A 14,535-nucleotide genomic window follows, 5' to 3' on the forward strand; every position below is an offset into this window, starting at 1 on the left:
AACTTTCAAGAAAAAAAATTACTTGTGATTTTTTTTCTATACATAATTTCAAAAACAACTGGTATTTGTATAGGTTAATCTGAAAATTTCATAAGGTCGATCATCGACAACATTTAAAAATATAAAATATACATAAACCTTATGAAATGTTTTTTTATATAATATTCTGTAAATTTCAAGTCAATCTCAGCTTAATGACCGCCCAATAACTATTTAAGGAAAAATATATACGAGTATAGTGTAATGGTTCCGTTAACCAGAAATCCTAACAGACGTGGGTAGACCGTGAAATCAATTGCCGTATGAGCTCATGAGTTGACATTTAGGCCCATTTGACGTCTGACGTAAAGGACGTCAGCGAGGCTACGTAACTTGTAGAAGGTACTTGTTTTCGAATGGATTTTAAGCATATAAAATATTCTTAATCGTATGAATTTTTTTAAATTTTATCCGTTATATTATAATATAATTTTTATCTACTTCATAAATTAATTATATTTATGAAGTCAATCGGCTTTCTTCTAAATTTATAAATGAAAAAAAAAAGCAGTTTGTATACCTACAGGAAACTATATTCAGTAGTATTACTTCTTACCGTCTTCTACCATCTTTACTTTTCATAGGAAAAAGCTAATAACTACACAATATAAAAATCTTCTGCTCTTTCAGCTCTTAATGTAATTCTAATATTAAATTGCTTTAAATAATAAAATTATTTTATTAAGCTCATTTAAATTGAATAAGAAAACTTATATACCATTGGATAAAAATATTAAACAATTTTATTATAATAAACTATCAATGTCAAGTTGTAAGTTCAGCCAATTTCATTTTATTTTTTAACTCTAGGGAAAGTTTGAACTTTTTGCTCCGGGATTGATGTAAATGACATTTTTTAAACCAAAGCAGGTCGAGCCACTCGGCTGTAATTGGTCTCGTCGTTATGACGTCGTCACTAAAGCTTCACCGCTTCAGAGAGGTCAGTTAAGACTTCGCTGTCAAAGTCGACAGTTATTTTTTTTGTCCTAAAATAGTCTATTGTAAAATTATATATTAAAAGTGTTTTTCAAACATTTTATAAAATGGTAGAAAAGAATAGTACTAAAATGGTCTCACTCAAAACAAAATGAAATGAAAATTCGTAGCATTGTAGCATCAGTATGTACCGAGCACATGAAATATTTATTTAAATTTATATTTCCATTTCTTCGCTCTAAAGTGGGGAACGGAGGTTCCCTCTGCATAACCTGCTGTGTGCGGGACACAGCGTGAAGATATTTCTTAATATTTTTATGCATACATATTAGAACAACCAATCGTACTTTACTACGCTATCAACTTAACAATGGAAATAACTTACAAACGCTAAACTCTAAATCTAAATTAATCGTGAATTCTGTGTATCGTATAAATACGACAGTGCCAAGGTAGAGCGTTGCCCGCCCTCGGCGCTTTCCCTCTCGACTCACGTTATAGAAGCCTCTATAAATATGTCGGAAGCTATAGAAACGAGCCTACATTCATTAACTTCGCGAACATCAATGGCTGATTTATTGGGATCTGTACATGTTTTCATTTCAAAGTAAAAAATAGACGTTTCTATTCAACTGGAAACTATTGTTAACGGCCTGTATCGTACTTTTCATTTTTTTTTTCATTTCTTTCAATAGGTACTTCTTGGTTATGACATGACGTTAGAAACGTTTTTATTTAAACACAAATGATACTTTCCAAATTTTTGCAATAGTTTTTTTTTTGGGAAATAGATTAATATCATTACAATAAATTATGCCAATTAAATCTAATTAATTTTATAAATCTGTAATAAAAAATGAATTTACGACAATTCTTCTTAAGAACGAAAAATTTGCTTGATGCATCTCCAAGTTCATATAGAATATTTACAAATAATAGTCGGGGATACAAAAAGAGACATGACGATGACGGTTGCAGGCGTGCCTGTGTTGATATACCGCCAGAGGTAGACCCAGTGTGCCCAGAGCCTTGTAACAGGTGGGGCAAAAAGAAAAACGGTATTTTGCATAAAATAAAGTTGAAAATCATGGAAGGCGGATCTAACTTTGGAAGTAAGGTTTATTTTTAGCTATCAAACAGTGCGCTTTTAATATAAGTTTAGAAAAAGTGTTTAACTTTCACCTTTAAAGCTGAAACTTGCTGAGAATTTAGTTTTTTCTTTTTTTCCAAAGCTCCATTTCGAAGTCTTGAATGTAAAGAAAAAGTGTGTAAGGAAGTAGCGGTAGCTGAACCAAAGGCGTTGCCGGACCCTAGCAGGACAGCGACGTCGCTGCCGCCGCCTCGACCAGGTGTCCAAATTTCGATCATTGGCGCAGACACAAATGTTGGCCAATATATAGCTTTACTACTTAAACAATGTCCATGTGTGAAAAAGTAAGTAATGATTATAAATATAAAAAGGAGGATAAAGTAGGGACTAAACGTAAGAGTTCATTAATTTTAAATTAAAACTTTTATCACACAATGTAGGCATATGTTTATAGTCCTAAAAACAAAATCGATAAAGAAGAAAAGTTGTTTAAAACAAATTTGATATCTTCCTCCCTTTCTTCACTTTCTTCTTTCTTTATCGAAAGTGATAATAATAATTTAAAATTATTATTTTGTAAGTAAATAATTTATTATCTACAATATGTTAAGAGTTAAAATAATATTACACTAAATTTCTCACTTATTTTTAAATAGCAATTCTGACATCAGTTTACCCGACCCGTACTGGTCAAACCTTTTGGGACCGTTCATCTTGCCGTCTCAACATAGACTTAATTTATGATATTTGTTTACATGAGCGCGTCGAAAATTGGGGTATAGGGAGAAGTTATTACATATAACTTCTCCCTATACCCCAATTTTCGTGATGATAAGACACCCTTAGGCGCAGTGGTTAATTGTACAATCTTGTGGTACGCCGTTCTATTGTACCACCTAACACAAGAGATATCTTAGTGACCTAAAATACCGAAAATATCTTATGTGGAACTTTAGGGTTCAGTTAAAAAAAATAGATAATAGGTCTTTAGCAAAAAATTGCTCAAAAATGCTCCTTACCATTACTCGTTGATATAACGTAGTAAAATTGTCTATATAGTAACACAGGGTCAGACTACTTCCATTATGGTGAAGGAGGTAAAATTATGCGCTCATGTCAAAAGACAAAAGATAGCAAATAGATATACGAGTAATATGGCAAGTGTCAAAAAGGTCATACAAACAGCGTTGAGGGTGGCAATTAGGTTTTTATGAAAAGAAAGAGATTTCTAAAAGAGAGAAAATCAATACGAGATATTTGCTCTCCAGAAATGGGTAACATATTAAAAATATATATGCGTACTTTTCTGCACCATACTGTATGTAGGTCATATGTAATAAAATTATAATTTTCCTGCACAAAGACTTTTTATACCACAGTCACATTCATACGGAGATAGTGGGCCGCTTGAACTTCTATATTTTATAATAATAGAACAAGTTTTATCTCAAAAACTCTATAGCATTTCACTCATTATATTAAAGTTACTGTTCTCCACAAAGACCTATAAGGAGTACGTACAGTGTTGAAAGTGGGTTTCCACATAAATCAAAATTGTGGCAGAATGGTAACACTATGATTTTGTTTTTAAGAACTTTTTTGTATAACCAAAAATAACAATCTAAGGTCGAATTAGCCTTTAGCCTTTTAAATTGCTCCAAAGATGCTTTTTTAGTTAAGCTTAGCTTTTAGACCATTTATTTTCATATTATGTACAGGCAAAATTAAAAATGATTTCTGATAAGAAAGAAATATCTAGTGAATTGTTCCTAATTGCCTCATATTTCTTTTCATTTCTTTTATCTTTTGCTATATTTTTATGTCATTATGTAATGCAACCTATTTCGTTGACGCTAAAGTTGATTTTATATTTATAAAAACAAAGGTGTGCTAAAAACATTTTCAATAAATCACTGTGGAAGGGATACCCTGGTAATGACATTTTATGGGCCATAATTCCGTTACGCCTGAGTAATCCCTGTGGGATTATGAATGTACCAATATTGTCTGAATAATATCTTCGTCGTAAACGTCGTAGTCTACTATAGAATTATGTGTTTAATATTAAAACAAACTAAAAAAAGACACAGTTTGTTTTACAACTAAAGTTTTTAATATCATCTTTCAGAATGTTTGTTCTTTTTAAAAAAAGAAAAATAAGAACGCTGTCCTACATAACCCATTGTTTCGCTCATTGTTACTTCTATTTTTAAAACATTGTTGACAACATAACAAACAAAAACCACAAATAGCCTTTTTACTACTTAAAACTCTTTGGGTGTTTTAGTCTAAAAGCATTCTTGAGCAAAACTTTTATCGATAACAGGTTTACCAACTTAAATATCCATTATAGCATTACTCAATTATACAATTTTGCCGCCAAAATTTTTCAACGCCATTAATTTAAATAGAAATGTCAAACATAGTAAATGCACAGAATAGTTCGTGAAAACATAAATCAGATTATAAAGGAGGTATAATAAATCTTGACACGCTATAAGTATTTCTAACTGGCGGTAAAGAAATAGTGTCTGAGGTTCTATAACGGTGGAACCATTTCATTTAAGAAGCCAGCCAGCACGCACATAAAAATTCTCAGTCGGAGTACGTTAAATCCCTTAGATATTTATATGGTGTAGATCAAACGTTAATAGAAACCTTAGACACACTGTCATGTAGTAAAGCAAGTAATAAAAACAGTCTGGATTTTATGAGATAATTCGGGAACTACTGGATATCTTTTTTCTCTAAGCTCATTACATTTTTAACATCCCCTATGTCTTTGTTTGTTATTTTCATATTTTTATTATTTTATTCTGTATATGGAAAGATTACGAAAAAATCTTATATAGATAGGTATGTAACTCTAGATATGTACCTACTCGTACTTATATAAAAAGTAATTAATGATTTGATGAAACCAACAGGGCTATGAATTGATTTAAAAAAAATAAAATAGTCCAATGAACCAACTGAATAATTAATACCTTTAGTTCTTTGACAATTTCTCTGGTAGTTAGTTCTAGTTGATTTTTTCAGATTACGTTTGTACGAAGCAAAGAATACTCATTGCTCAGATTGTTCTCGAGATATTTGCAAAGTAGTTCAAGATATTCAACATATTGACACTAACTGTATAGTGGAAGCTTTTAGTTGTGTTTGCAATGAAATTGAAAAATGTCTACAGGTTTGCCTTTTTTTATATATGAATTGTTAACAATATAACTAAGTATCTTATATTTAATAGAAACCGGCCATTGGGGCTTTATACTAACTTTATGTTTATAAGTCAACGGGAAGTACAATTTATAAAACTAGATAAACTTCAATTTGCGTACAAAATTATTACAAATATTAATTATTTGTTGGTAATTATTATTTATTTATTTATATTTCGAGATATACAAATAAATATATATTTAATTGGTCAATAATAAGTACTCTTTCTACATGTGTAATAAGTTAACCTTATCTAAACGCATAATTAACCTATAATTTTAGATTGCACGTTGAATTTCATACAATTTCAAACTGTACCGATTCTATGTAAATTATATTCTCCAAATTTATTATGCATCTCGAAAGGTTATTTTCGCACTTCTACCTCACTTTATATAGTCGTAGTATATTCGTAAGTGTTTCTTGTTGACGGGACCAAAATTTGCATATCTTGAAGCGCACTCAACTTCTCAGTCTTCATAAGTTTAAGTTGGAACTTAGGTCGTCTTCCTCCAATTTTGTTGGCATAATTCATTAGAATTTGAATTTTAATGATTCTATAGATTTAATGCATTGAAATATAAAATAGTTTAAAGTATGAGGTGCAGCTTGGATGTGTTTCATTGATTTTTTATGGGCTCAAAGCTTTTTCAAGGAAATGGTTATTTTCATAACAAAATTCTCTGTCATTTAGTATCTAATACAAAAAGAAAGGTTCCGCTAAAGGTGAAATGGTGCTATGAATTCTTTAATTAGGCTCTCAATTTCTTACAGGTTTTATTTAGTTTTATTTTTTGAAAACAATACAATATACGAGTGTATATATGTATAATACATTATGGTTGAGGCCAATCGTGGCGCAGGAGCACCAATTTGTGACTGTAAATGTAACAAGTTGTGGGTTCGATACCTACTTACGGAATATGGAGAGTGGAGTGTCTTAACGCTAGGCTCCCTCTGCCTACTCTACTAGAAGTGGGAGATTCAACCTTATGTAAATAATAAAAATACGATCGTCTATTCACGGTATTAAAAAAAAAGTAAGTCAATCGATGAACCCCAATAGTACCATACGTTTTCTACGTGGTATTTGCAAGTGAGGGTGGCGACCTCAGTCTGTTGCCAATCAATACAGTAAGCGACCAACCGCTAAATCTTGTACGTCTATTACTTTCCTTTTTCGATGGTTTTATTACATACAAACAAACAAAATTAATTTATTATTTCAATTGCAATGAGAATTACGAAATTTGTAAACAGACGTTACGTTCAATTTGGATTTTATATTTGAAAAGTTGAATGTATTATTAGTTAAAGATAAGAAAAGCTTTATCATTTAATTGCCTTTATCACATTCATTAGAGGCTGTTTCGTTCTTGCCTTTTAGATACTCAATTAAGTGCATAGCTTGAGCAGATAAGATATAGTGATAAGGCTTCAGGTATTTAGCGTTTTTAGTAGTATAAGAAATATATTCTTCTATAATACTAAAAAGTACTACTAAATATCTTAATAGTCTATTATTTGCATTAATATTATTGAGGTCCTTGTGCCCCAATGAATTATTATTTATTTATTAATATTTTCATTTCGCTCTGGTACCAACGCAAAAAGTGCGATGTTGACTTCCGTATGCGACGGAAAGTCAGGTACAGAGTGTTTTAACACTAGGTTCACTCTGCTTACCATACTAATACAGCATAAAGGTAAAAAGAAATAATGTCTCAATCAATTATCGTCATTAATATTAATACTAATAAGTTAACTATAGGCTGATCACGCGATATCTGCCGCACCCTTATACGGTCGTGAGAACGATTGTATGTTATTGACCTTATGAGGTGCCATATTTAATGAGTTTTTTTTTATCTTTACGTATTATTTTTTTTTTTTAATTTCATGCTGTATAACGTATATAACAGGGTAGGCAGAGGGAACCTAGGGTTATGATACTCTGCACCCCACTTTCCGCCGAGTTTCGCAGTACCTAAATTTGAGACTCCTAGCATTTGTAGTAACGAAGTTTCATACAAACTTTCAACCCCAAAAACAACCCCTTAGAAGTCGAATATTGCAAATTCCCGTCTTAGCGAACGCCTACGTCCTATAAATAACTCCTATACAAAATTTCAGATTCCTAACTCTGGTAGTTTTTGAGATTTCGTGATGAGTGAGTGAGTGAGTGACCTTTCGATTTTATATATATAGATAATATACCTATATTATCTATATGTTGTACCGAAAGAACTTTGTGAGACATTGCTCTATCCTCAACTTGTGAAATTCTATTATCATATAAATCGTCTCTAGCAACTTTGTTAGCGAAGACTTTTAAGGCTTTAAATGGATTTTTATCCGCTTCCCCTAGGAACCCTTGGGAGTCCTGTCTCTTAGTACTTTTTTTACACTCTCTAACCTGCCTACCTGCCAAATTTCAAATTTCAAAAATTAAGTAATACAGTAACAGAAAAGTTTATTCAAGATTTTTAACTATTACAATTCTTTCTACGAAATTGACATAGTAGGTATTTTAATTTTTAGAATTTTTTTAACAAAATTTTCATTCCAGAATTCAGATATAGTTGTTATATTGGAAAGTGGAGATTTAACCATGGATATGCCTCTAGAAACAAGATTCTGTTATCAAGCACCGATGGTCAAACAGTACGCGGACTCTATTGCTAAAGAGTGTCCCAACGCGTTCATCGTAGTGTGTACATCGCCTATAGATTGCATGGTGCCTCTTATTGCTGAGGTTAGCTATTTCATTGCATATAATTCAATAATTATATAATTGCGGCGTTCAGTTCCGCCAATCAACACGCTATACCTCCAGAATTTGGTGGAAAATGGGGAACAGAGTCTTGACATTAGGTTCTCAGGTAACCTCTGCGTCCCCTGCTACGTGTTGTATACAGCGTAAAACTAGAAAAATTCAATAATAATTAATAAGTTTATCAACATGCAATGCCTCCGGTATTCGGTGGAAAATGGGGAACAGAACTATCTAAATGGGCTCGGAGTCTTGACATTAGGTTCCCAGGTAACCTCTGCGTCCCCTGCTACGTGTTGTATACAGCGTAAAACTAGAAAAATTCAATAATAATTAATAAGTTTATCAACATGCAATGCCTCCGGTATTCGGTGGAAAATGGGGAACAGAACTATCTAAATGGGCTCGGAGTCTTGACATTAGGTTCCCAGGTAACCTCTGCGTCCCCTGCTACGTGTTGTATACAGCGTAAAACTAGAAAAATTCAATAATAATTAATAAGTTTATCAACATGCAATGCCTCCGGTATTCGGTGGAAAATGGGGAACAGAACTATCTAAATGGGCTCGGAGTCTTGACATTAGGTTCCCAGGTAACCTCTGCGTCCCCTGCTACGTGCAGTATACAGGGTGAAGCTAGAAAAATTCAATAATAATTAATAAGCTTATCGTAGTGACCTTAGTTTTTTTCATATATCAATTCGCCATCTGACCTTTACGGAGCACATTAGACGACCTACATAAAACAGTAATTCACATCAGCACTCAGCTCTAAATTAGGTCGATAGCGGGGCTTATTTAAAAAAAAACTAGCGTAATGGATGAGCTCTTTATTTTATAATTTTGCATTTATATAATGACATAGGCTTACTGTACCTACTAATTTTCTGATTATTTTTTTTGTTTAACGAGAAATCTGTTTTTAACAACAATTAATATAAAAAACGCTCTGGTATGGTCTAAACACAGCGCGGCGTTAAGTTCCGCCATTCAATGTATGCGGGATACAGCGTGAAGCTGATAGAAAAATAAATATATATTATAAACATTAATAAAATCTCTTTAATCCGACTTAAAAAGCCCCGTAGATTTTATAAGAATGCCTCATGTAATGGCAGAGGCTTTTAAAAACATTTTATCGTAACGACTACAACAGTTTTATATCCATCAGGCCCCCTCAGCCATCTCATTACAAAATTCCCTTATTTACGTATACGTTCACGTTCACGTTATGGAGTATTAAAAGTTTATGAACTTGCGTATACATTATCGGAATATTAGTACATTACACTACCTATATCGCTTCCGGGGAAGGTTTTTTTTTTTGGGGCCAGTGTGGTGGTGTGGGTTCGATTCCCACTTGAGGAAATTAAATATTTAATATTTTCATTTTCGCGTTCTGGTAGCAAGATAGAGCGCGAGTTCCGGTCAGTCAATACTCAATACTTTCAGAGTTCAGCGAAAAATGGAAAACGGAAGTGTCTTAATAGAGACGGAGTGTTTAAACACTAGGTTTCCAAGTTTATTTGTCTACTATGTACGGAATATAGCGTTATCTACTTTATTTGTAATTTTCAATAACAGTAATAGTAAATAATATTTGTCGTAACAAAAAGTAAATTAGGCTTTTGTTAAAATATTAAATAGTTACACAATATTTGTCTCACATTATAATAAAAACGGAGTAAATTTAATTGAAATTGCAAGTATTGCACAAATTAGTTGTTTCTTTTCCAAAAAATAAAATAAATAAACAAAATACACTTGGGTAATCTAAATCTACGAGAGTTCGTTGCGGTTGGACTACGAGTAAACATTTATTACTCAACTACTTTGATTGTTTTTATTGGAGCGAATCTACTTCTTGAGATTTCTTGAAGTGTGTTCGTGCAGGTTTAACCAAGTAGGGTGTCTTGTAAAGTTAATTTTGCATTTAAATTGTTAATTTGTAAAACAAGTGTAATGTACGTAATTACAAATCCTTAATTTGTTCTAGCATCTTTTTAGATTACTTTTTAATTTTTAATATCTAAAATATAACAAAATATTAAAAATCAAAATAATGAATTTAAAGCTTAATTTTACTTAGATTTTTTATAGCTTCACGCTGAATCCGCATCCGCACATAGCAAAGTGGGCAGAGGGAACCTGGGAGCCTAGTGTTAAGATAATTTGTTCCACATTTTCGACCGATTTCTAAAATCATTGTGTGTGAGCGGTGGAACTCTACACTCCGCTTTGCCTCGACACCAGAGCGGAAAAGGAAATATTCAGTTTCCTCGACTGGGAATCGAACCTACAACCTGCCGCCTTTACAGTTACAAGCTTGCACCCCTTGCGCCAAGACTGGCTTCCACTTTGAATTTTAAAACTAAAAAATAGGAATTATAAATTCATAACTTACATATTTTCAAAAACATAAATTCCCGTAGTAATCATTAAAAAAAAAACGTGTAAATTGTAGACACTAAAAGAGACAGGGTGGTACAACCCCAGGAAGCTATTAGGTTCCCTCGCGGTGCCCGAGATGCGGGCAAGCACGCTCGCCGCCCGCGGTCTTTCTCTGGAGCCGGGGTACGTTCACGTGCCGTGCGTCGGTGGCACTGAAGGGTCCTCGTTAGTGCCTTTGTTCTCGAGGGCTTTGGAGTATTTTGACTTTAGCGAGGTAGTGCTTGTTTTCTTTGTTTTGGTTTGGTTTTGGTGAATTTGTATGAACAATTGTGGTGGAAAGTGGTGGAAAATTTGAGTGAATTCGAATCCCATTCTAGAAAATGAAATATTTAATATATTATAATATATTTCTTCGCTCTGTTGTCGAGACAAGCGCCGCCTTTAGTTCCTCCATTCTATACGCTGCCAGTATTCGGCGGAAAGTGGGGAGAGGAGTGTCTTAATTCTGGGATCATTCCACCTATCCCGCTACATGTAGGTAAATGCAGGCTGCAGCGTGAAGATAAAAAGAAAAAAAAGGTGAGGTTGAAATATTTTGTTATTCTACGCGTTTAATATAAAAATGGTAGCACAGATTCCTCTCATTGGATAACTTTTAATAAAACATGGAAACGAATACAAAAAACTTACGCAACTCAAATACAATCGATCGTTCATATTTTAATACTTTCATATTGAAAAATCGCAAAACTCAATTTTGTATTGCAGCAAAACTCTAAAATAATGACGCAGGCGGTCCGCAGCGCGTCGCAGGCGGTCAGCAGATGTGATGGTAGTTGTGCCAGAGCTGCTGAGCTCAGTGAGGCTCACGCTCTAGCTGGCTTAGTTAGCAAGGTGGCTTGGGCACTGTTGTGCAAAGATGTGCCGAGGGTTTCAGGATTCGTTGAAACCGACGCCAGCCAAGTTATTTCACCTTCCAGGTTAATTTTTGTTCTTTTGGTCTTATGTCAATTGTAACCGTCATCGTCGCTGAACGGTCGTTCGATTCCCAGTCGTGAGAATGAATTATTTTTATTTCCTCCCACTAATAATAAGATAAAAGGGTTGAGTTCTGTGACTCAACACGCAATGTCTCGGAAATTGGGCGGTGCGTGAGAAACGGATCGTTTTAGGTTCCCTCTGCGTAATATAACTACTATACGCGTTATACAACGAGAAGCTGTAAAAAACCTTTAAAATATTTATTTATTTTATGGTAAATTTGTGCAAAATATATATGAAAAAAAATGTATAATATAAAAACATTTTGCCCTAAATAATAAATATGATGTGACTTTGAGAAGTTTTAAATGAAAACCCTGGACTTTTCTCCAGATTTATTGCGAATACCGTGGAAATAATTGGTACGGGTATTGCTAAAAGCTTCGGCCTCCCCAAGATGTCAGATGTGGAAATGAAGAGGGTAGATCTTGCTGTAAATGACCTATACAGTAAGCATAAGATGGTGGAGGATTGGTATTGCAAGTGCTTCAGTTCCTCCAGCAGTTTACACGCCTACCAACTACAGTTTAACAACCCCAGACCATATGAACGTTTTGATGACTGTGCCTATGCGACCATATGATTTTTTTTTAATTATTATGTATGGTCTTAAGTTAAACAATTGTACGGTTTTATAAAATTTTTTATTATTGTGGGTGTAAATTTATGTGTTTATTAATAATAAAGTTTTTTCTTTATATAATATTCTTTATTATTAAACACGTTTTTATTTAATACCTTTAGCTCTATTATGCCTAATGCGTTCTACTTATGCAATTAAAAAAAAATATGAACAAGCCAACTCTATCACAATATTTATAATAAAATCCGAAATTATGCAAATAAAATTAGAAAAAAATTAAACCAGCTTCACGCTGTATCCCGCACACCGTCCGTTGCCCACTTTCCGCCGAATTCTTTGGCATTGCGTGTTGAGTGGTGGAAGGCAACATTGCACTTTGCCTCGACACAATAGCGAAGAAATGAAAATATATCCATACCTATCCATCCATCCATACCTATATTATAAATTCGAAAGTAACTCTGTCTGTCTATCTGTCTGTATTTTCCGCAATCAGGCCCAAACCGCTAATTTAATTGTGATAAAATACTCATATAGAGATACTTGAGGGTCTCGGGATGAACATAGGATACTTTTTTCTCTCATATTTGTAATATTTTCGATATATACCAATATATTAAAATACTTATTAATTTGACATGCAATTTATTCCGCCATATTAATAACAGCCGTCGCTATGGGACCGTTGCTAAGCAACGATTTGCAAAGTTTGTTGTTAGAAAACGTCAACCAAAATGAGCTTGCTTAACGCACCTCTCTATTGAAAACTGAAAATAATTTCATAAATAGATTTAGTAAATATTCGTATAGTTCAAGCGGGCGTAGCCGCGTTCGGGTCCACTAGTATTTAAATAAATATTTCATCTCACATTAATCTACGTATATTTTAGATTTCTGGGCCTCAGCGTTACAATAGACGGTAAGGGCATTTGTAATGACATTGATCTTCCCTTCCTAAGTCAGCGTGAACTAGAACTAACTGAATATGCCTTTCTCAATTTAAAATGGAGAGAAGATCTTGCAATGAATTGGTATCACGAATACATGAGCACTCAACCTCATCTGGGAGTAGCGGCTTCAAATTCTGACCTCCTCTGCCAGCCCAACTATAGATTGCTGGAATGTAAGCCTGAAGCTGCATAACATATGCATTAACATTTAAAAATAAAAAAAATGTAAAATATATTTTTGTATGAAAATAAAAAGAAATGTTAACTTAAACAAGTTTTAATATAACATAATAAACATATATGATATTTTTTATTATTATTAAAATTATTTGCCTTCTGCTCGTTTCGCCTTTTCGTATTTACGAAAGAAATTATTTCAATTATCTCTTTTTTCATCCATCTTAACCTTATTTTTTTATTTCCTATTGCATAAGACAACCAATATTATGGATATTTCTTCTCATGTTTACATCTTAATGCTCATGTATTGATGTAAAAATACCGATTCTTGTTGGTATAATAGTAAAATTGTATATTTAAGTATAAGGGAATTACAGTATTTTCACTTTATCATTGTTAATGAAATATTTAAATGAGATTTCGTGTATTTTTTGACACGGTCTACTTGACCAAAACTGTCGAGATTGACGTGATTGACCTGATTTGGGGCAATTTTTACACATGTTTTATATTGTTAAAATAACCCCAATAAATAATGAAAATATATTTATATGTATAATAGCTACTAAATAAGTTAAAAATATAACTCAACACAACACTTAGTGTAAGAACCCCCCCTCTACAGACCTTGTAAATTGCGGAAGACGAAAGAAAGATGGCAACACCAGTAATGTTTTTCTGAGCTACTTGCGGGCGTTAAAAGGTTTATTGGGTTATCAGAATATATCTTTTATGACTCCTCTAATGGATCGTTAAGCTTTACTACATTACTTACCTATATGTTATTGTTCATTTATTAATATATTGACTTTATCGTATTAATTAGTATTAATATATTTATATATACTTTATTAATGAAAGCTCTCATTATTAGCTTTATTAATAATTAGGGAAATGTAAAAAGTCCTTCTGAATTACAAATACGTATTTATAGCGCTTTATATATAGGTTCACGCTACATCGAAAGTTAGGCAGAAGGAACCTGGGAACCTAATGTTAATACGCTCCGTTCCCATTACGATTACGATAATTCCATTTTCCACTTTCAGCCGAATTCTGGAGCTTTTGCATATTGAGTTGCAGTACAAAAGTATAGTATCATGTAGTTTGTGATGATGGAGCCTGGAGCTGATTAGTGGAACTCTTCAAAGTTTACTAGAAGTCATACATAATTTATAGTATTTGTAGTACAAACTAGATTGGAAAATATTCCAGTGACATTCCCATTCGCTATCAGAATGGCAAATTACTCCAAATGAAAACGTAAATGCCCTCATCATTGGTATCTGTCAACACAATCTCGATTGAGCCGCGCGTGTTCGTATGGAACACTA

General features: G+C 33.1%; 2 protein-coding genes across 2 annotated transcripts in view; both read left to right on the forward strand.

The window, feature by feature from the left end:
* Positions 1-14,535, forward strand: part of LOC146539128 (uncharacterized) — a 51,142-nt gene that overhangs the window by 15,184 nt on the left and 21,423 nt on the right. The window lies entirely within an intron of this gene.
* LOC146539129 (malate dehydrogenase, mitochondrial-like) lies at positions 1,832-13,214 on the forward strand. Its single transcript, XM_085185915.1, has 7 exons — positions 1,832-2,087; positions 2,208-2,409; positions 5,105-5,252; positions 7,854-8,039; positions 10,521-10,721; positions 11,216-11,427; positions 12,962-13,214. Exons 1-7 carry the CDS (start codon positions 1,832-1,834, stop codon positions 13,212-13,214), a joined length of 1,458 nt encoding a protein of 485 aa, XP_085042041.1.

This window comes from Heliconius melpomene, chromosome 5, assembly GCF_056956725.1.
Source record: "Heliconius melpomene rosina isolate 202511_hmr_F chromosome 5, ASM5695672v1, whole genome shotgun sequence".
NCBI lineage: Eukaryota > Metazoa > Arthropoda > Insecta > Lepidoptera > Nymphalidae > Heliconius > Heliconius melpomene.

What these genes read in the sequence shown, in the direction of transcription:
- LOC146539129 (XM_085185915.1), top strand. Translation starts at nt 1,832, where the DNA reads ATGAATTTACGACAATTCTTCTTAAGAACGAAAAATTTGCTTGATGCA. An exon ending in AGGCGGATCTAACTTTGGAA is followed by an intron (nt 2,088 to 2,207) that starts GTAAGGTTTATT and finishes TTTTTTCCAAAG; the next exon opens with CTCCATTTCGAAGTCTTGAA. An exon ending in CAATGTCCATGTGTGAAAAA is followed by an intron (nt 2,410 to 5,104) that starts GTAAGTAATGAT and finishes TGATTTTTTCAG; the next exon opens with ATTACGTTTGTACGAAGCAA.